General features: G+C 37.2%; 1 protein-coding gene across 1 annotated transcript in view; it reads right to left on the bottom strand.

Moving 5' to 3' along the window:
* Positions 1–1139: 1139 nt before the first annotated feature.
* Positions 1140–24043, bottom strand: part of APC4 (Transducin/WD40 repeat-like superfamily protein) — a 108598-nt gene continuing 85694 nt past the window's right edge. Inside the window, exons 14-21 of the mRNA XM_089165174.1 lie at positions 19289–19392; positions 19104–19202; positions 14095–14199; positions 13162–13300; positions 12662–12886; positions 12430–12582; positions 6663–6744; positions 1140–2000 (exon numbers count right to left, since the gene is read on the bottom strand). Of these exons, the coding sequence (XP_089021300.1) occupies positions 1885–2000; positions 6663–6744; positions 12430–12582; positions 12662–12886; positions 13162–13300; positions 14095–14199; positions 19104–19202; positions 19289–19392 (1023 nt within the window). The 3' untranslated portion in view covers positions 1140–1884. The remainder of the gene's footprint in view (positions 2001–6662; positions 6745–12429; positions 12583–12661; positions 12887–13161; positions 13301–14094; positions 14200–19103; positions 19203–19288; positions 19393–24043) is intronic.

The raw sequence follows: 24043 nt of genomic DNA, 5'->3' as shown, positions 1-24043 counted from the left end.
ACCATGTAATCACAACAGCTGGCCGATAACTCATGTCCCAATTTTAATAAAAATAGTATCATACATGTAGGATACAAGACTTGATGATTTTTGTGACACCAAACTCCACATATGGCTCATGTATTTAGCATATGAATCCTCCGTAGACTATAACAATGCACTAAATGTAATTGACCCTACTAATATTTGTATCCACCACCTTAATTAATATAAAGCATTGGTTTATTATAAAAATGTATATATCAGTTCACTTGTTTAGATAAAGAAATTATCGGTAAAACAATTGTTGAGTCGGGAGTAAGAGTAAGTAGACTTATATAGTCAATTAGAGTAAATAGACAATGAATGCATGGAGAGAGAAAATTTCTCTTTATTTACTTTTTTTTGTTTTTCTAAATATATTTTTCCAAAAATTTAAAATTCATTTCTTAATTTTTATTTATAAATTCTTTTTCCAAGTTTAATATTTATAATTTATTTGTCGAATTTCAAATCTCCAGATAATCCTGATTTTTTAGTAGAAAAGGGCATAACGGACACGTTTAAGCATTAGATTTTTTAAAATCAATCGATTTCTAATTGAAAAACCGTGATTCTTAAAAATAAAAAATAACATATTCTAAGAAGTCATGTCAACTAAACGCAATATTAGGTTCAAAATTGACATTTAATGATTTTTCTTTTAATAATACAGTGCACTTGAGGAAACATCTCCTCAATATGATTAATTTAGGGCCGGCGCCGGCCCGCGCCGTGGGGCGCGACAATCCTTTTCTAAAACTGAACGGGGGGAAACCGTCCCCTCTCCGCTTTGCCTTCTAATTTTTTGGGACGAATTTTTCCAATTCCTAACCACGTATTCGGCGCCGTTGCGGTGTTTTTACTGGCGGCCACATCCCTCTCTCAAGGAGACGCTTCTTTGTTTTGCAGCGAGAACTGAATAGAAAACTCCATAAGAGTAGGCTTTCCACATCAGCCTATTACACCGGCAGCCATGATCACCGGGCCACTCTCCGCCTTGCTGGTTGCGCCCCCCCCCGCGGGGCCTCCCCCTTGGGCCCGGGTTGGGGTGTTTTTTTTCTTTTATTATTTTTTTATCTGTGGGTCCCACAAGATTTGTGGTGGTAAAACCGTCGTGCTCTCTTGGTGGGTGATGATCCGGATTTGCTTCCCCTTACCTGTTTTAGGTAGATAGAACGTGACCTTGCCTCTGTCCTGCGTATTAACAGTCCTGCACCCATTGGATTGAAATCTTGACCGTCTGTTGTTTTAAACCAAGAGAGGCAATGAGTGACTGAAATTTCAGATCTTGATCCAACAGTGTGCTGGACTGTTCTGAGCATTGCATTTAATGCGCTAGACAGAAGCAATTTCAGATAGAGCTTATGTGAAACTAGCGTTTTTATACTTAAATGTTCCACTGACATCTATCTGAGATAACTTGGTTTTCGAGATATCAATGATTTTCTCAGATATAACAAAGCCTTGGTCATCGTGCTTCGTGGATCAGGTGCAGTAATGGTCACAAAGACATTGCTGTTCTACGGGAAGCAAATAACTGAACTACACAAGAAGGCCTAGAAGGATCGTGAATACAACTCTCTCTCGCTCCCCTTTCTCTCTCTAGATAAATAATTAACAAAACACCTAATACAATAATTACATGAAACAAAAAAAGTCTCTAGATACGGAGCTTCAACCTTCAGCTTTTCCTAAAGATGTGCTCCTGCTATTATGTCTCACTTTAGATAACTAGTACATGAACAGTTGGCTGCACGAAGCATCAAATCATCAATACTTGCTGGACCACTGAATCATTACGAAGGCAGCAGTAGGTCTTCAAGAGACTACACTACTTGCAGGACCGTTGCAACATTTACTGGGTCACATGCCCGAAAATGATGGTGATTCCGCATCTGATGTTTCATCTTCATCTTCATCCAGAATATAAACCAAAGCACGTTTCCGAGCAGCAAATACACATGCCACGCCTCTTGAAGCTGTGAAAAGTAATAAACAACTAAAACATCTGGGAAACAATCACTTAATTCTAAGGTTAGCTCAAGCTACCGTGCCATTTTGATTCCTTAAGGACTATTACCTACTGTTTGTTAGCAAATTTGCACAATGAAGCAGTAAAAATGGCTAAAAACATGCACGCCAAAGATGAAATTTACATGGTTCACTTGAAAGCTATGTCCACGGCTGAGGTTAGATGATGCTTCATTTTAAAGATGAAGAAACAGCAAACAGCCCTAGAATATTTTTTTTACCACCCCCTAAAATTTGAGAGACTATTTATAAATAAATATGAGAAAATGCTACTTGAGGGGGGGGGGGGGGATGCCCCTGCCCACAAAAATGCTTCGAAAGAACAACAGGACCTCCAAAAAACTTTGGCCCAGAACCAATCATTTCAAGGAGCATGAAATTCTGAATGTCAATGCCTACTTGAGAGCGGTGAACGCCAAATGACAACAATCCAGGCGCATTCAGACCCAGAAACAGACCTCGGGACATTCTGGATGGTGAAAATTTTCTTCACCGTACATGAACTGAAAAGGAATTACATCCCTTGATGTTATTTGATTAGCCTAAATGGTGTCAAAATGTTCACCTGCTTCCCTCACAAAAATCATTTTGAGTTATGGATTATAACTAAAAATGTCTTTTCAGTGGATTTATCACCATTTTACACATTAAATGCTACACCTGTATGGACAGATATCTAGATTCATTTGAAACCTAGCAGCAGCAAATGAAAGGCCACCACTATGGTGCTACAGAAATTTCTTCTAGAATTTGCCTCTTTGACTAACAGGTATTGGTTTTTATTTTCGGTTGAATTGGCTAAAATGTGTGACTAAATTAATTATGGGTCACCCTGAATTTGACAAAAAGAGATGCAAGAAATATAATAAAGCTGGACTCTTTTCACATTTGAGCAATAAATTTGGTTAACATATCCACATTATCCATATTTACACACTCGTTTTCTCTAGGGAAGATGGTTGGGCGTGGATGATAAGATTTCAGCAACACGGTTATCCCTAGTTTAGGCCACAAGATATTACTAATTAGCCTGGCTGAAATATTGCTCACTTGAAAGAAAACAGATCATCAAACTGAAAGAAATTTCGCTTTAAATTAATAAAATCCCAAATTTTTGGCAACAATTGCCATCGATGAACAGTTGCTAACATGACCTGAAATCACTGAGGTTCACTGAATTAATTCTAGCAAGATCTACTAGGACTCTTTCCTTTTTCTTAGATAAGCTAAGCAAGGTACAGCAGTCTGTTAGCACCAGCAGAAACAAAAGCAACCTTCACAAGACAAAACCATGTCACCCTGCAATAACAATGTTATCAGACCACTTAAGGAATATTTTCTATGAGCTTCCGGCTTTTTATAGTAAAAACATCACAGCTTTTAGCTCCACAAAGCTGTTGCTCAGCATCTTCACTATTCCAATGAGACCATCTTATCTAGCCACCCAAATTTTCTGGATCTTACCATCAAAGAGTTGCTCAGTTGGCAAAGACTAATACCTCTTAGCGAAAAGGTCACGGGTTCAACTCTCCCTGGTGGTATATGTAATAGTCCCCCACCCATTTAAATCTTTAATATAAGGCTAAGGCTACAAGTTTCAATTCTGGGTCTTGAAAGGCTTGGCACTCTATGATGAAAACTCAAGTGGAGAATTCAAGAAAATGATGAAGGAAAATGGCAGGCATTTAACGTCGACAGTTAAAGAAGATCGTAGGTCTATTCTCAGAACTTATACCTGTTCTTTCTGTCTTACCATGCTCCATCAGTTGGAGGGAGGTTTATCTTTGCATTTGTTCACAATTAGTTGTAGCTGAGATGAGGAACATTGAAATAAGCAAGCGGAAAAACCACAAAGATTGGTTCAGGGCCTATTTGGTTACAAATCTCTGGATTCATGAATCAGAGAATTATACCCGTTTGGTTGTAAAAATCTCTAGATTCATGAAATCTAGAGATTCACCTTTTTACACTAAAAACATGAATCTGTAGATTTATGGGTAAGGGGTGAAATCCAGAGATTTCAAAAAAGCTATACATTTGCACATTCACAAAAATCATGTCGATCAAATAGTTGTTTAGGATGAATCCACAAATTTCATTCCACAACCAAACATCTAATTTTATAAATTATAACTCCATAGATTTGAAATCTATAGATTTCAAATCTCTAGACTTATGTAACCAAACATGCCCTAAAAGGAATGGAACAGTTAGAACTAAATTAGGAGCAACTTTGAAACATGATAAACAGGATAAATATAGCTTAGGCCTTGTATCTAGCATGGCCTCGAACAGAATTGATTGGAGGGCAAGAATCCATGTAGCCAACCCCATTTAGTTGGGACAAGGCTTATTGTTGTTGTTGTTGTTGTTTGAAACATGATAAACTGCAAGAAGCTCATTTGAGGTGGCACTTGCAAGTGGAACAGGGACCTTTAGATGCTCCAGCAAGGAAGAATGATTAGATTACGATTTCCACTGAGGTAGCTAAAACTTAAGAGTGCTCAGGGTAGGTCTTCCATGATCCTTTTTGGATCCATTTGACAACCCACCAAGTGCTTCTGCTTCTCCATTAAAGCCCCAGCTGACAGATTCTTTCATTATCCCAAAATTCATCCCTAAAACTGCTGCCCATAAACCCTCATGTATTTTTGCCAAATCAGAAAATCATACCCAGTACACACTCTGCTCAATTTTGCTGTCTCCTAATTGTCTGCATTATCTGTAATCAGTCACCGCAGCATTCTGTTTCTAAATAACAGCAACCATCCAAATTTATTCCTGAAGATGTTGACTAGAAAACAAAATCTTGAACCTACATAGCCTACATCCAAGCCCTGCTGAGAAAAACTCAGTTACAGACTGTAACTGTGAGCCAAAGATTTGTGCATTCTTTTATCAGAGTTCTAATCTTTTTACTGAAAGTACTTGTTCCCACAGCTGTGGGTACGTGACCCATGTGTACCGTGGGGTATACATGGGTCATGCATGTTAACTTTTTGAACTTGTTTCATGTACTAGAAGTTGTTCACTTTAGGCTTAGTTTACTTTCCAGTTTCAGTCTATTTACTTTCCCCATTGAGTTGCAATGAGTTTAAGAAGATTATATTCCCTAAACATACTCTCTTTTATTATAGATACAACTCATGCAGTGGAGGATAGGTTAAGCATTCTGTGCAACTCTCCTGCCACCTCCTCTTTGCTGGTTCTCTTGTTTGCTATTGTAACAGTACAATTTACCACTTCAGTTTGATGGTCTTCACAGCCAATTTTTTGAAGACCATTTTATCACTTCAATCTGAACTGCCACCATTAGTTTCAGATGCCAAATATCTATATTGGAAGGCCAAGTAGGCTCTCCTGAAGTCGTACATGAACCAAAATCGTAGTTTCATGGTGACAAGGATCCAAGGTTGGTGGTGCTTGGCACTTGGCAGGCAGAAAAATAAAATAAATAAGAAAACCAAGGCAACACCAAAAGGCACCTAGGCACCCAGAATTCTTGCTGGGGCCTAGATGACTGCTAACTGTAAGATACCCTGCCCTAGTTTTAATTAAAGTAGAATCCCCTATTGTCTCTTATTTATGCCTAATATCATTACTGAAGACATTATTCATTTCTAAGAAAGTATCTCCAAAGTTAATTGCAACGAAACTATATAAAAAATAAAATTCCAAAAGGGGGGAAAAATTACCCCAAGTCAACATCAAAACTGGACTTCCACCAGTAGGTGAAATGTTGAAGTTAGTTTCAAGTAGTGTGGTTTTTATCAAATCTAAAAATTTCATACATCTTAATCTGAAAAAACATTACTGAAAACAAGAAATGCAACTAATATTTGTTTGTTTCTATTCTAAAATAGTATTTTCATTTAAAGATATTGACAGTGTTTGTGTAAACTAGCTAAGGTTTGATCGAACATAACTCCTTCACTATAAATTGTCGGAAAGCGGGTTTTCTGTTTTATTGAATACAGAAAGTTATTGCACAAATAAAATAAAATTAGCTGACTAGTTAAATTTCTTAGAGATGAATATATTAATATGCTATATTGATGTGATAACAAGATAAATGGGGTCTGATTATTTTTTTTATTTTTTATTTTTAATAAATATCTTGCATTTGTATGATTCTGTAATATTTATTTAGCAAAGTAGATAAGTAGAATTATATAATTTTTAGTATGCTATTTGCCCCAAATAAAATAAGGGTAATTTTTAGTTGGTCCCCCTGAGGTTTAATAAAAAAGAAATAAAATCGTTTTTATGGCCAAAATACGCTTATAACCTGAATTTTTGTTGCAGCCATCAAGACTGCGCCATGTAAGCCCAATTAAATTTCATGATGCCTATTAAAAAGGTGGAGTGTACTTGTATTTCTTAGTTTCTTATTTTACATTCAAGGGATTTCAATATTTTAAATTTACAATATCATATACCTTTGGTTTATCTAAATCAAACTTTATGACAAACAGAAGGGGGAAAAAAAGGAATCAAACCTCATGCAAACTCCTCAATGTTAGCTGAAATTTGAAGATAACTAAATAATAGATTAAAGTCTGGATAGAAAAATCTCTTAAAGAACCGGTTCAGAGGAAAGAAATGCTCACCACTGACAGCCAATGGTGCAGTTACAAAGTGAGGAATGCAACGAATTTTTTCATTCTCAATGTCCAAGTTCACAACACATTCCTAGATGTAAAGAAGATTTGTAAGCAGCCACCAATTCATCTCAAGGGGGAGGAAGAGAACCATTAAAAAACATAGAGCAATGAGGAAGGAAATTAAACAGTTCAATCCGATAAAGAAGTACACTCACAATACAAAACAATATATCTGCATATACACATCTGTAAAGAAAAAATGGGAAAAATAGGAGGATAAGATGAGTTAATCAGATAGCTGCCATATCTATATTCTTTCTTTACCATGCACAATCTATCACTCAAAGGATGAAAGTTACCAATAAAAGTTGTGATTTGCAAATTTCAAGTTTTCAGGTCTACAGCCAGGGGTCCTTGGAGGATAGATTTAGGATGACATTGTTGAGTTGCCAGATAATCAGCAAAAAGGGTGGATTTACATACCAAGCAAGGAATGAGGTATTGGCAACGGGTATGGTATTGAAAGGATGACCTTAAGAGAAGTATGTATTGTAGATACAATGTATTGGCATCGGTATGGAATCAAAAGGATGACTTTATTAATAAATAATAAATTATATGCATAACGCATAAACACCAAAATGGAGAATGTATTACAAGACAAGACATTCATTGATCTGAGTATAAATCCATGCCAATGATCAAGTTTGATGCATCGGGAACTGGGCGTTGTCTAAATCTATCGTCTTTTAGTTATAAAAATAAAATAAGGACTAAAAAATACTCACAAAAATAGAGAGAGATCAAAATCATGACTTTGCCTATGAAATATCCATCTTTATTCTCAAAAACAAAACCATAATTGGCAGGGGTCATGAAACACCGGTGAATTGCAACAACAACACACCACCACCAACCTTTGTCCCAATTGAATGGGGTTGGCTACGTGGATTCTTGCCTTCCAATCAGCTTTGTTTAAGGTTATACCCTAAGCAATGCATATGGTTTCTCACCATTTCTCTTAAGGTTATCATAAGTCTGCCCCTAGCTCTTCTAATTCCTTCAATCTAGATTAAATCACTTCTCTGTACGGGGGCAATTATAGGCCTCCGTTGAACATAGCCGTGCCACCTCAAATGACTTTCTCATAGCAGGTAACCTATCGAAGCTACTCCTAGATCAATTCTAATATGATCATTCCTTATCTTATCCTTCTTAGTTTTGCCACTTATCCATCTTAGCATCCTATTTCAACTAATGTTAACTGGTGGTCAGCTGTATGGTTCAGCATAAACAGTCCAAAAACATTCATTTACAGCTTGGAGATGTTTAAGGAATGCCTTATCAGCAAGAGCAGAGCTGACAAAAATAGCAACGTCAATGCAATAAAATTGCTCATTTTGTTAGGCAGGAATAGAGACTTGTGAGCATATTTTCTTCAACTGTATGTTGGGTGCTATTGTCTAGAAGAGCATCTTATTCAAATTAATCAATGATGGAAGTCCTCAGTGTAATGCTTTAGCAGCTGCCAATTGGGTTTGAGGATTGACAAAAGAAAGTAGAAAATGTCAGAATCATCAAAAAGTTGGCTTTCTGTGCTAATATTTATCATTTGTGCAGAGAAAGGAACTTCAGAATCTTCAGAAATAAAACTAGAGAACAGATGATGGCAGCAATAGTTGATGAAGTTGAAGCAAGATATGAGGGAATAAGCCCGTCAGGAAAACAAGATTAAGTTGATCTCTTTCTAGCTGAAAAATGAAGGATAGTGAAATACATGACAAAGACCCCTATGACCTGTTCATGGTTTAGACCTATTGCTAATATGATTAGATAGCATTGGGATTGAAGACTGGAATACACAGTTTCATCACATGGATGACTAGTTAGAGAGGAGAATGGCATCCCAATGAAGGCTTCTACAGGTAATGGGAAGGAGGCTTTGCTTATTTGGCAATGGAAATGGAAGCTATTAACAGAGGAGTACTCCACTGTGTAGACTGTAGAGAGAGGTTGCTGGAAGTATCTATTCGGTCAGATTCCAAGGTGACAGTGGATATTCTACGAGGAAGTTGCCATTTGCCAAGGGCCATGGAAGATTCAAAGTTACAAGAAATGTAATAGAAAATATCACAACATTTCATCATGTTGCGACATGAAATCCTGCAAGAGTAGAAAGAGCAAATCAACGAGCTGATTTTATGACTAGATTCCAAATAGTCGATATATAATTTATCTAGAACCCTAGAGAGTTTCCTTTGGAGCTAATGGACATGATTAGTATGGATGCTGAATTTCGGATTCTGTACAGAGTGTAATGGGAATTCAGGTTTGGATGTTTGGGATAATGGTTGGGAGGGTATGTCCTTGAGATATGCTTCCTTCCCTCCCCTCATTAGGAGGATTCTTAGGAATTCCTTCCTTCATTTGTAATGATTCACCCATTGTACTAATCTTCTAATAACTGCTTCTGTTGATGGTAGTTTTGGTTTAAATCTAGAGTTTGGTTTGCAAGCTGAAACAGAGGTTGGCAAACAATGAAGCCAGTTCTAGGGACTGTTGTCTCAAACAAGATGCAGAAGTCAGTGGCAGTGGTGGTTGATCAACTGTTCCATCACAAGGTATTCAATCGTTATGTCAAAAGAACCAGCAAGCTCATGGCTCATAATGAAACATTCAATGGAACATTTGGCGACGGGGTTAGGTTGGACCCTTCCAGGCCATTGAGCAAACGTAAACATTGGGTTGTGGTAGAGATTCTTAAGAAAGCACATATCTATGTTCGACCCTCAGCTGTACCTGATTCAAGCAGCAAGTCTGAAGGACCTGCTTCTTGATTATCCGAAGGTTTGAGGGTTCAGTTGTGTAGGATTAACTGAACTTTCCCATTTGTTATCCTGAGTATTCTGCACATACCAGAGGGAGAGTAAGAAGAGAGTTATAAGATTACGTTTCTTGAATGGTTTGATAAATTGTCTGTTGTTCAAGGATTTGTTTCCTAAGCTGTGGGAATTGAATTTTAAATTGTTTATCTTTCTCCTTGCTACTGCTTTCTGTTTATGCAGTCAAGAGTGTTCCAAGGATATCATATGTATCCTGCAGAATGCATTGTTAATTTCAAAATTCCTAGTAAATGTAAAAATATAACTGTTGAATTGCAGCAGCCTTGGTGCACAAGTTTCTATTTTGGAGAAGTAGTCTTGGTGCACAAGTTTTGAAAAATCAGGGTTACTATTTTGGTTATTTTCTATTTTAGTTATTTATATTTTGGTTACTTTCTAATTTTCTTATTGCTTGGTTGACAAGTAATCTCCCTATGATAGATTCCTTTACAGTAGATTTGGGAGATTCGATGTAATATGTAATTTTTCTTTTTGCTATAATTCAGTTTAAGAAAATTTTCTAAACTAATACTTGATTTTACATTATAAATAAAGTACCAGAGGACAGCCAAATATACATGCAAGCTCTCTCCCTTCTATTCTTCTTCAGTCTTCTTCTATTCTTCTTTTTCTAGATTGAAGCCTTTTGTCTAACCTACTTGGTCTGTAATAACTTATACTACCTTCATCTAATAACTTGTTTTGCTAGTTTGATTTGCTATGCTGCTGACTTACATTATTGGGTTCTAAAGTATACCTTAATGGTTACCGAGGCTATTGCAGTCCTATTTATCATAAACAACTATAGTTGTTGCCTACCGATGCTGCTGGCTCACATTATTGGTTGTTATTATTCGTCCATGTGTGATGCTACACGTGAGGGGGAGATTGGAGCCTTTTGTCTACCCACTTGGTTTGTAGTTACCATGCTACCTTTATCTACCTACTTGATCTGCAATAACCCATACTGCCTTTTTTCTACCTACTTGGTTTGTAGTAACCTATTTGGACTATACTACCTTCATCTACCTACTTAGTCTGTAGTAACACATACGTAACCTATTTGGACTATACTACCTTCATCAACCTACTTAGTCCGTATTAACCCATACTACTTTACCTACTTGGCACGCAATAACCTATACTACCTTTTGCTTGCCTACTTGGTCCACAGTAACCAATATTGCCTTTACCTACCTATTTTGTCCTTAGTAACCAGTATTGCCTTTTATCTACCAATACCTTACCTACTACTTGCCTTCTTACGAAGGACTTATATGGACATTGGAGCTGCATTTTGCCTACCTGTGCGGACATTGGAGCTACACCTAACTTACCTATGCGGGCATTAGAGTTACACCTTACCTACCTATGATATGCAACTTTTGGCTCAAATTTTATCTTCATGTGTGGAGATTCCTCCCTACAACTGGCATTATTTGGATAGTGCCTTTGACTATACTTATGGATAGGGTTCATCTTGAGCAGTGCCTATTACTCTCATTGTTGGATGGTTCATTCGATATAAAGATTGTTTACTTAGGTTGCTATTGATTATCGTCTAAGTGAAGTACCATTAGTGTCTGCTATTGCTACATGTTCAAGATCGGTGCTACCTTTCAAGTTTATTATTATTGTTCAAGCTGGAGTTTTCTTTTTGTATACTCCAACTTGAGGGGGAGTGTTGAGAATTACAGCAACCTTGATGCACAAGTTGCATAGGTTTCTACTTTGGAGAAGCAGTCTTGGTGCACAAGTTTTGGAAAATCAGCATTTTTATTTTCTTTATGCTCTATTTTAGTTACTTTCTAATTTTCTTATTGCTTGGTTGACAAGTAATCTCCCCATGATAGTTTCCTTTTTAGTAGATTTGGCCATTTGAGAGATTCAAGGCAATATATAATTTTCCTTTTTGCTATAACTCTGTTTAGGAAACTTTCCTAAACTAAGACTTGATTTTACATTATAAATAAAGTACCAGGGGAGAGCCAAATATACATGCAACCTCTCTCCATTCTTCTATTGTTCTTCTTCAATCTTCTTCTTCTTTCTGAATTTCCTTTCAGTCATAGGTTGATTACAGTTGCTGAAATTCTAACAATAACCAGCATCTTGGTTGAGTTTTACAGTAATAAAAAAATACAAAAAATAGTAATACAAAACTACTTATTACAAAAAATAATAATAAGAATAATAAAAACAAACAGACAATCAAAACCATAATTTGATAGTCCTATGTGCCCTTATAGGCATATTAACATGCATTAGTTGGTATCAACCACATCAGTCTGTATCCAGTTGTATCAGCATGTGTTGAGATTCATCACTCTGTATTGAGCCTTATCGGTCGACAGGTGCCAATATTATCATAGAACCTTAAACAAATGTGTCATCATACCAGTACCTATCAGTTTATATTATATGGTATCAATAAGTATCGGATGGTAATCATGGTATAACACAATACAAACCAAGACATGCAATTTTCAATAGAATATACGTATTGCTTCAATATTGACTGACCAATACATATCAGCTTGTATCATACCATATCAGTCGATACTTTAAAAACCCAGTCACCTGTCTTGTTCACAAGATTAGATCAGTTTCTGGACTGGGCAAGTGGAGCTGGGTCAACTGGCTAAAATTGCCATAGGGCAAATGGCTTTTACAATATATTTGAAGCAAAAGCAGCAGCAAGACAGGTCTTGTTAACAGCTTGCCGGAAACATGGTCCGAGGCAAGTTTGCAAGAAATTCAGAGGAACCATACTAAGTCCAGAACTACATGCAGTTAGATGGCATCTGCCATGTAATAATGAATATATTAAAAAAAAAAAAAGTACAAAAGTATAAAAGATGAAAAGGAAAAAAAGAGATTTCCAATAATACCTTCAATTCATTCAGTTTCCAGTGATTTGCATTAGATGAGGCCGAAACAGAGACAAATGGAAGGCAACTTGCTTGAAACATCATGATTTGTGCATTTTCAGGGCTTTTAGAATTGGCAGTGGTTTCATTTAGTAATAGAATAATTTGGTTTTCCTGTTCCAATGTAGTTAATCTGTAAGATATGGAAAACATAGAAAAAGATGGAATGCATGTGGGTTTCCAGAATCAATACTTTGTACAGAGACACATCAACACAGTGGTAACCATCTGGAACATGTAGCAATGCTGCCTCCAAGGAAGTACAACCTTTCATTGTACCAGGAGAGCCATATGAAAAACCCCTTGTTATGGCTACACAATTCGACATATCAAAGAACGAGTGATCAGGAATTCTAAAACATATGTAGTCCATAAGTCGTTCGTATGATGCACAAGTTGAGGTCTCAGGCAAGACATCCTACAACAAAGTGAACCGTCTAAGTTCAGACAAAAAACTATAAATCAAATAAATAAAACTAATACACACATCAGTATGACTTGAGCTACAATGTGCCATTTCTAACTTGTAAACAAGCACACATATAAACAAGGGAATCATTAGAACAGGATGAACCCAACAAACCAGAACAGTGAACCACAGAAATATTAAAGCATGCACAAATTGAACAAATTGTCATATTTGATTTAACTAGGATTTCTGCATTAGGGAACAAGGCGCATATGACTAAGTACCTTGTAGTAAGATATTGAGGCTGGGATGTTCAAAGACACAGATGTTGATGATGGTGGAAGAGGACAGAGGGGCAACAAATCCTCGCAGTATATCTTTTTGGAAATGGTAGTGAAGGGCATTTGGAATGCCTCCTTAAAACTGAAATCATTGAACATGAAAAACGGAATTCAGAATTCAATGGCTGCATAATATGATTCTACAGTATTAAATGGATCACATTCTCTCCCATAGTATGCACTTGGATAAGTTCATAACAAAGAATATAAGATATCTTCTTTCTAACTTAACATTATAGCACATTTGCAATACATAGCAAGTACACTAGACTGTACCACTTCAACATATGAACCACAAAATGATTATAATAAAAGATTACAAAATCAAGGAGACAAACGATAATGTTATATGCTCATATTTCCATTAAATCTTTCCAATTTCCGAGGACTTCATTACCTGCTTCATTCTGGAGATACTGAGATTGTTACAGAAAAAGCAATATTGAAGGACAAGATAGACAAAACCATTCCTATATAAGAAATATTTTTCCTTTAGCAAAGTTGTAAATCTATAACAAATTCGGTACATCACATAAAACAAGTCACAGTCATTTTGTAAAAGAGAGAAGAAAGACAGCAGGAACACATATATAAGCATAAGATTTAGCTCCAAGTATCTTATCTTACCAAATTAATCTTGTTCCTGAACTCCTTGTATGTTAAAATTAGCGTATTAGCAAGTTATCAGCTTACAGAAGAACGAGAAAAGAGAAAATAACTACCTATCAACTAGAAAATTTTGCCCCATAAATCCTTTTAATTATCAGCTTCATTATAAGAAATAAAACTGCACAGATATGTATTCACATACCAAAGGATGCCCTTCTCATCTTACAGGGCAGGAGGATAGAAGAAGGAGAGTGCAAGAAAGATTACCAAAACTCCATCTGCTCAAATTCCTTTGCTAATGTTCTTTGCAAGAAATTGGTATCCGAAAATCCTCCAAATTGAACCAACTCCTTCAGTCTTTGCATTGTATCCCTGCAAAACAATATCGTCCATCATGGTTACAGATTAACAAGAAACCATGAAAGTGTATACTTTATTGGCCATAGCACACCCTATAATAGATATCAGTATGTTCTATGTATCATCTCAAAATCCTTAGCTGAAACAAATTAAACAGTTTACTAAGTAAAAACCAATGCAGCACAGTGACATGAGATTACCAACCATCTGCAAACTTCAATCCCAAAGGACTTTATTAGTGTGTTAATCTCTAGCCATCTTAGCATTGGGGGATATTTTCCAAGTCCAACAAACGTGGAATAAGTGAAGTTCACATCTGACCAAAGTAATAATTGCCCACATCTCTCTTATGGCATATATTTTTGGACTCATCTCTCCTATGCCAATTTCCTCAATTTGATAAAATTGGTGCTTCAGATTTTTCAAATTTAATGGTCAGCTATATTTGGTTGCCCCACACTTGCATCATAAAGATGGGGTTCTCTATCTATGCCTTCCTTCAGAACGGTCTGTTTCTTCACTCCATTAGACAGCTTGTGGTCATAGTTGTTAAGGCGTTGCCTAGGCGTCCGGGTGCCCTCTAGGGTCGTAAGACGACCTTCGCCTTATTGTTAGGTCATAAGGCGGTCGCCTCGGTGTCTGAGACCCCAAGACAACCGCCTTTTTGAATATTTTTTTTTAAAACCAAATCAATGATGCCAAATTGAAGGCAGATAATCAATTGGCAATTAGAAATGATCCATAATTAGTACCCTATTCCAATTTAAAAAATAGCATGTTGAAGCCTAATGATCTCTACCTAGGACCTTGTTTGCTGAAAAACCAATTTTTTTCATTACTGTTTCATCTTTTTTAGAATAGAAGGTTCATTTGCTACCCAAAAAAAAAAAAAAAAAAATCGCCTCATCGCCGTGACAATTGTGCTTGTGGTTGCCTTCTATAGGAGGATTGATAAGAAATGATGGAGAAAAAAGAATTTGGTTTTTTTTTTTTGGGGGGGGGGGGGGGGCAAACTCATATCAGGTCATTTCCTTGTAGATGTGTGACATGTGTCCCAACATCACATCAAATGGTTGAAATCCATTTATAAGTCACATCAATCGCTCGTTTGATGTGATGTTGAAACACATGGCACACATCTATAAGGAAATGGACCAAATAAATTTTTGGGGAGGGGCGGTAGGGTCTCTTGGGAGTGGACCTGACTTAACAAGCTTAAAGAATATTGACATCTCAGGTATCATTAATCTTATCAGGAAGCCTGCTGAAAAAAATAAAATTAAGTGTATCTAGATTGATGGAGCCTATTCTAGGCTTCTTTGGCATGGTTCTATTTGGAAAGTCGCTACCTCATTTGACTCCTAGTCTGGAGAATATCTTGATAGTTCAAGAAGATGGAATCCTTCACAGTACGAGAACTCACGATATCTCATCGCCAAGATCTAGGTTTTTCACCACGTCGAGTTGAGTTCATGTGCGAGACCCAAAAACTACCCAACTTGACCAAAATCTCGGTTCAACCAAGGATCTCGATTGAGTTTACCCCCCATTTACTGAGTCTTGGTCAACTCAAGATGAGATTCCTATCTGGTCTCGACTTGATCCTGGTGCTCTCAATCTCCTCTCTTGACAGCAGCTTCCTCCATCACTTTTTGCCTGATTTTTGGCCAGGATCTTGCCAGAGTTTCACCTGCAAGGAGTTCTTCAATCAAGGGTATTTGAAGGTGTTCTTCAAGCAAGGTAAATTTTTTCCCTATGGATCCACAGCGAAAAACAATCCGTTGTAACTACTGTAGCAGATCCCTCATTGGAGGCAAAATGAGGTTCAAGCAACACTTGGCTGGATACCATGTGGATACACCTAGGTGCCTTGTTGTCCCTACTCCCTAGTTTGTGAGGGATAATATTGTTGACCACCCATTGAGTTGGCTAAACAACATAGAGCCAGTATGGGCTCAAACAATCACCAAAAGCATGGTCTAAGAAATTCAGTTCCACTGTGACCACTTGAGGATTTCACCAGTATAGACTCGGATCACTTTATACTGTCCTTTGTCAAGGGGATAGGGTTGTCATTATGGTGGTGTACGTGGATGATATAATTATTTCTGAAAATAACAAAGCTGGCATTAAAGAGGTGAAGGCTATGCCATAGACACATTTCCAAACGAAGGACCTAGGGGACCTTCACTACTTTCTTGGGATTGAGGTTTTTTGCAACAAGAAAGTAATTAGCCTATTTCAATGTAAGTATCTATTGGACCTTCTAACTAACACTACAATGCTTGCTTCAAAACTAGTGGATATCCCATTTTATCCTCACCAAAAGTTTGGGGGTGGAATGGTGCATGATGGTCAGCTATTAGATCATGTTCATCATTGTAGGAGTATGATTGGGAAGCTGATTTATCTCATTGTTACAAGACCTGATATCACCTTTGTTGTGGGAGTTCTGAGTCAGTATATGCAATCTCCTAGGAAAGTTCGTTGGGATGTTGCAGTTTGTGTGCTTCGGTATCTTAAGGGTTCTCCAGGAAAGAGGCTGATTTATCATCACAACAGGCATATGGATCTAGTAGTTTCTACGATGCAGATTGGGCAGGATCTACGAGTGATTGATGATCTACTATAGGATATTGTACCTTTGTTGGTTGTAACATGGTTATGTGGTGGAGTAAAAAGCAAAGTAGCATCACGAGGTCTAGTGCTGAAGCCGAATACAGAGCCATGGCCCATACAGCTGCTGAACTTATGTTGCTGAAGTCACTAATTCTTGAGTTGGGGTTTCCTGTAGATCCTCCAATGAAGACGTTCTGTGACAATCAAGCTTCTATATATGTTGCAAGCAATCCTATGTTCCGTGAACAAACCAAACATATGGAATTGGATTGCCAATTTGTCAAAGGTGAGGTGATGAAGAAGTTCATCATCACTCCCTTTGTGTCTCCTTCAGAGCCATTGGTTGATATGCTTACCAAGGTGCTGTTTGATCCTAATTTTCTCACTAATTTTACCAAGCTGAGCATGGTTCACTTGCATGCTCCAGCTTGATGGGGAGTGCTGAAAACTTGCAGTTGGCTGGACTTACCAGTCCATTCAGCGATCAGGGGTACCTTGGTCATGTTTTCCAGCTCTAGTTTTAGGGACTTTTCATATGTTATATTTTCTAATACTGCCTTAGAAAAATCAGGAGCAAAACCTGAGTTTTACTAGTCTCATAATATTATATATCAGCAATTAGGATTCATTCAACCTAGACCCAGGCTTCCTCTAGTGCTTGCAATACCTCTCTTCTTCTCCTTCTTCTGTCTCTTTGTTCTTCTCAGTTCCTTGGATTGTTACAGAGTTCCTGGATTGTGACACTTACATTGATAGTGAATTATGTGAATGAATGATCATGTATGATTAAACTGTAAAGGGAATGGTGAGTTGATGATTTATATTAAGTAATGAGAAATTATATAAAAATGTTACAGAAATGAAAGGTAACGATGTTAACGAAATGAAAGACTATGTAACAAGTTTGAGTGTAACTTGAATGGTTTAAATATTCCCATATATAAGAGTGAAGCCTCTGCGTTAAGCGTATCTTGAATGATGCTGGATTTTTGGATGCTCATATAATGAAATAACAGACTGTTAAGGTGTAATGAGTAGCGAGCATCTTGCAAGGCATTAGATCCTCTTGTTGAGTTCAGCATACCATACATAATGTAGAGTCCTCATTTAGGAGGTTGAGCACACCTTATATGGAGTTGTGTCTCCCCTGAATGTAAGTGAATATATAGATGTGAAAAGTGATTTAACAAGACAGTTGTTCTTGTATACACAAAACGGATTAAAATGACAGTGAATTAATTGAGTCAGAGAAATGACCAAAGTAAATGCTGATTAGTCAGAGAAATGACTAATGCTTATACATTAACTATACATAGATGTTGGACTGCACTGGATGCAAGCTCACCTAATTCGAATTGACTTTATACAGATGATGACATTTTTCATGATTAAGGATTTTGGACAAGGAAAGCACTGATGCTTTTTTTGTTTATAGTTTATCTTAGTCCAGATAATCATGTTATTTGGGTATTGATGCAAATGAGGAATTCCAGTGAGGAATTTAAACAGAAATTTGACAGTACTTTCGGGAAGGGTATTAGCTCAGCCACCAGTAACATTGTCTCTGGAAAATGCTCTTAATTGAGACTTCCACGGTGTTTCATGTGCTCTCACTCCACATATGTTTAGAATGTATGACGTGGGATGTTGTTTTTTCTTAATTTTGTTTTAATTATTAAGGAATTTTGCAATCCTACTATGTATGAGAATATGCTGATGGAAATTGTCATCATCTCATATGGATTCAAGTTGTGACATGATACCTCAAACAAACAAAATTTAACAAATATTTGAATTAAAATATAAGTACATCTTAAACTTGGATTTCAACCAAAATGAAACTTCGCGGCAGAAATACAGACTCCTGAAGTAGTGTTTGAGGTTAGTACAATATAGTCAATTCAAAACTTTCAAACATGAATTTCAGAATTCATGAAGTGAAGGCCACGCTAACTGGCTAGCTTGGTGAAGCATCTTAATGTAATGTAGGCCATGGATAAACTGGAGATTGTTTGGTAGGTACACGGAAGGCTTATAATTTTCTTCCTTGGGCAAGCTCTTTATGCCTAAAGAAACTTCATACATTTAACTATTTAAGTATCACGGGTGCAGCACAATAGAATCAGCCTGATACAGAACTGGAATAGATTAAACCACACAGACAATGGTAACCACGTGTAAAATCTGAATATGGATGGATACCTAAGTATAATTAATCAACAAACCCTGAAATTGAGGAATAAAACATATATGGCTCATAGCTTGAGTCAAAGAATGAATTGAAAAATTAAACTTACATATCAATGTCAATACTGTGATCTACTTCAGATGGTTCCAACAATTGCCTGACAGGATCTTGGTCATAAAGAAACTTCAAGAATATGACCACAAGTTCGCTGGAAAACCCAGAACCAAAATTACAAATGCTTTAAGTAAAAACAATCTGCAAGTAGTTTTACAAGACAAGAATTTGACACCAAACCTATTAAATGGTGGAAGTTGATCACTTGGCTCTGTCATTAGCAGCTTCAGCTCTGACATTAATAGCTTTATGCATTTTGTCAGCCAGGTGAAGAAATTTTGAAACTGAGACAAAGACAAAAGGAGGCCTGAGACACAAATAGGGTCACATACTTGAAGAACAAGCCATATGGTCATTTCAGAATAGCAATGCAGCAGCAGTCAACGCACAACATAACCAAATGTTAGAGTAGACACTGTAGGATATGAGTAGTACTATCTGTTATCATTATCATCTCATACACTTGTTTCAGTTCGGTAGTTGTGCTAGCTAAAATTTCAGACAATATTTTGAATACCCTTTCAATTGAACTGTAATAATTCAAGAATCAGTATCCTAATTCCTATCTTTTGTATTAGTCAAAGATAATCCTCTGTTATATCAAGAAACTGAAGGCAGGGCTATCTTGTCACCAAAAACACACAGGATATCCATACTAATCAAATTCACCATAAAAGTGGAATCGAACTCAGAAAATCATGGGATGGTTCCCACAGAAGTCCCATCAAGCACGAAAAAGAAAAAAAAAAGCTCATCTATTTCCAACCCTAGCAACAGTAGGAGGAAAACGATTGAGAGAGGGCTCCAGTACCCAGTGGTATTAACCACAAAACTTCACTCTCCTGCTAGTTTGTTTCAGCCACTTTGGTTAATAAAGTCCTAGCTGAGAGGCCTCCAGAACTCAAGAGAGGAAAGAACTATTTTGATTTGGTCAAACACTATTTCTCAACTAGGATACTAGCCAGCATTTCAAAATCCCCCCCCCCCCCCCCCCAAAAAAAAAAAAAAAAAAAGAAAAGAAAAGAAAAGAAAAGAAAAAGAAAAAGAAAAAGAAAGAAAAAGAAGAAGAAGAAGAAGAAGAAGAAGCAAGCATAGTTTATATTAGGCAATGATAATCCTCTATTATGTCAAGGAACTGAAGGCAGGCCTATGTTGTCACCAAAAAATAGCAGAGCTTGTCAGACATCCATACTAATCAAACTCACCATAAAAGTGGTATCGGACTCAGATAATCATGGGATGGTTCCCACAGGTGTCCCTCAAGCACGAAAAAAAGCTCATCTATTTCAAACCCTAGCAACAGTAGAAGGAAAACAAATGAGAGAGGGCTCCAGCACCCAGTGGTATTAACCACAAAATTTCACTCTCGTGCTAGTTTGTTTCAGCCACTTTGGTTAATAAAGTCCCAGCTGAGAGGCCTCCAGAACTCAAGAGAGGAAAGAACTATTTTGATTTGGTACAAACACTAATATTTCTCAACTAGGATAAGAGTCAATATTTCAAAATACCAAAAGAAAAAATGCATAGTTTATTTTCAAAACTGGTATCATCTTGCTATCTGGATGAGATACCGAAATCTTGGCGAACCTGGCACAACTTTGTACCATGTTTAGGCAGGATGTTTCAGTGGGTTTAGGTGTTTTTTGAGTCTGATTTTGGTGTATGGCCTAATTTGAGACCAATAAACACAAAGGAAATAGTATTCTTGACTAAAACCTGATACAAAGTAATGTTCATGATTTGCACATATCTGACTGTGTGCAGACAAAACTAGATGTCTAGAACATGTATTGACAAATGTAAACATGGATATTATGCAAGAGAACACTGAAAATTGCAATGAAGAAGGTACAAGTTCACAACTCCACAAAACATAATCAATCATAAGAAGGAGATTTAGTCTAGTAAAAGCTGCTGCATCTGGCTGACTTGAACCCACTAGATGCCTATTGAACCAAATGCTCACTCTGTAACACATAGTCATCTCACAATATGGAAGCTGCAAAGCGTCGAAGATAATGGGACACCACCTCCATGTATGTGGCATCATCAACATAATGAAAGTAACCAATCCTTGGGATATGGGTCACCACCGTAATGTGAAGTCTGGGATGTACTAATGTAACCAGATGTAGATCCCTGAGAGAAGCCCTTTCCCTGTGGCCCCTCCAGGAAAGCCGGATCTGGCCAGGGGCAAATTGGTCACTTTGCCTTCCTTTATGGAGTCCTAGAGAGTTTAATTAGATAAGACATATTTTCAGGAGTTCAAATCTATATTTACTTTGCTATTTGAGTCCTTGTTTGTTGAGTTATGAAAGAGCCCTAGTCTAGCTAGGAGTCCTAATTAAAGATGGATTCCTTTTGTTGGGTCCAGATTGTTAGCAGGATCCCAAAACTGCTTCTGCTTTTTAGTTTGGCTTTGTTTTTGTCAAGTGATTTTATAGTTCCAGTTAAGGTAGGAGTCCCAATTAGAGAGAGATTTACTTAGTGACAGTCCACTTCCAAGAGTCTAGATCTCCTCTTATTTTGTAATTTGGATCATTTTAGGTTGAGTTATGACAGAATCCTTGTTGGACTCAGAGTCCTTAGTCCAAGTAGAGTGCAAATTAGATTCCCCTTCTAAGTTTGAGTCTTACTGTGGGTTCATTCATGTAGGCTATAAATAAAGCCTCGCTAGCTTGTAAAGGACAGATTGAATGATTAATAAAAATTCAGACTTGAAGGTGCAAGAGTAAAGTTGTGGGTTTTCTCTATGAGGGCAAATTTGCGACTCGTGTGATTGAAATCTCCGCAGTTTTTAAGATTTTCTAATCCCCATTATCTCATTCAAGTAAGTACAGACAAACGCAACCACAGCCCTACCTTGTCCCTTCTTTCCTCTTATTCACACTTTTCTTCTTCTCTTCTCCTAGCCTGCGACAACTGCCCCTCCCCATTCCCCAAACCCTAGATCTCCTAATCCCAATCCCCTTTCCCACATTCCAATTCCTTAAGGAAATCTTCACCCTTACCTTCCGTAACAGTTGAACCCTTGAAGCAGTGTTATTCATCCCCTCAAAACCCTGAATCTCATATCACCCTCTTTCCCATTTTTCTAGAATTTATGGACTTTAATGCACACCCAAATTTCAAGGTCAGATCTATGGCAATCTAGCCATCATATCATTCCCAAACTCTAGGAACCTCATTGCCCCAACCCATGTGATCTTCCCCTTAGTTTCAGCCCAATCGGAAAAAGAAAATCCTAGATTAAACCCAAATTCCTTTGCTGCCCTAAATTCCCAAAAACCCAAGAAACATTAGGCTTCTTTTACTTTCATCTGTCAAACCCTTCACCCAAATCCTATTTCCTTTTAGATCTCTTTGACCCTCCTTTAACTTGCCTTACCCTACCTACATCCCTTTGACCCTTCCTTTACCCTTTTCCTAACTTTACCTGTTCGTTTGTTAGTCCGGGTTCGTCTGTTTACCCTGCCCTCCCCCCCGGGTCCTTTCTTGTGTACCCCTCGGGCTTTCTTCGCGGTTTCCTGTTCTCTGTTCCTTGGTTGTCCTGGTGCCCTCTTTGGGGGCTCTGTCTCTCCTGTCCCCCCGCTTTTCGTTGGTGTGCGTGTTGTTCGTTAGTATGCTGGCTGGTGTACAGAGACACGAAAAGGGTAGGAGAACATGTCATCAATTAAGGAAGACCCCATGTCGCCATACTATGAACTCGGTCTGTGACTCTAGTAGGAGGAGCCATGGTCAACATTGGGATCATGGAACAAATTTCGCTCAAAAATTGTTGAATTCTGCATTTTCTCAAATCAAAAATTTTATCGGCATTAAATGTTTCAACCAAAACGATACAAAATTTCAGTCGAAATGACAAGAAATTTCGTATCGGGTCGAAACGATATATCTTAAGTTATAAAAATCAACATTTTTGGGTGGAACCTACAAAATTCAGTTTCGACCCTAAACCTCTTTTTTCTCTCATTTTCTCTTGCATTCTACCCCTATTTCACCTCATTTTAGCAACTCCTTTGCATTTCTTCTCAACTCTTGCTCCTCCATTGTTCGGTTTTTGAGAATTAAACAAAGTGAGTTAACAAAGTTTTAAATTATTATTATTATTTTTTTGTTTATGGCTCAAATCAACTTAGATTGCTTTCAAATTAAAGTATATTTAGTATAGAGTGTTGATCTATGATTATGTGAAGTTAAAATTAATTTTTGCATATTTCTATTTTTTTTTCTGTATTTAAAAATTCCTTTCTAAAATATGCATATTCCAAAAATACACATGTATACACTCATGTATGACCTTCAAATTGATGAATGTGAGACACCATCACTTCATCTATGTTGTGATGGTGTTGAATCAGATTTTTGTTGCTGATTAGTAATTTCAATTGTTTGAAAAATATTAAAATATTTTTTAAAAATATTTATAAATATTAAAAAAAAACACTAATAAATTTTTGTAATATTTAAAAATAGGAAATTATTTATAGTAGCATGTATGTAATTTTTTGAGCTTATTGCAATGCTTCTTAAGATACTGATGCGTCTAAAAAGTGATCAACCTTCAAAACCTTGATTAATGACCTGCAAAATTGGATTAGATGTGGCCCGATTGCACGGTTGGGTGGCCACCTCCGAAGGCTAAGTCAACAATGGATCACCACAAAGCTTTGGCTGGTCGCAGAGCTTAAATAAAAAATCACAATGGAGGGAAATGATTCAATTACCTCTGTTGGGTGTAAGGCTTTAGTTTATATAGGATTTACCTCCCTTCCTTGACTGTTGGATTTGTTCGTGCTTCTTCTTGGTGGCCGTCAGATGGTAGGTTACTGTTCTTTCGGAGTTAGTGGTAGTTACCTTCTGGGACACGATCGTCCACTTTGTATTAGTGGTAGTTACCCTTTATAACTCAATCACTTATCCTGAATTCTTCGG

This window comes from Hakea prostrata, chromosome 8, assembly GCF_041222555.1.
Source record: "Hakea prostrata isolate BN-2017 chromosome 8, UWA_Hpros_2, whole genome shotgun sequence".
NCBI lineage: Eukaryota > Viridiplantae > Streptophyta > Magnoliopsida > Proteales > Proteaceae > Hakea > Hakea prostrata.
This window is presented reverse-complemented; position numbering and strand designations above follow the sequence as displayed.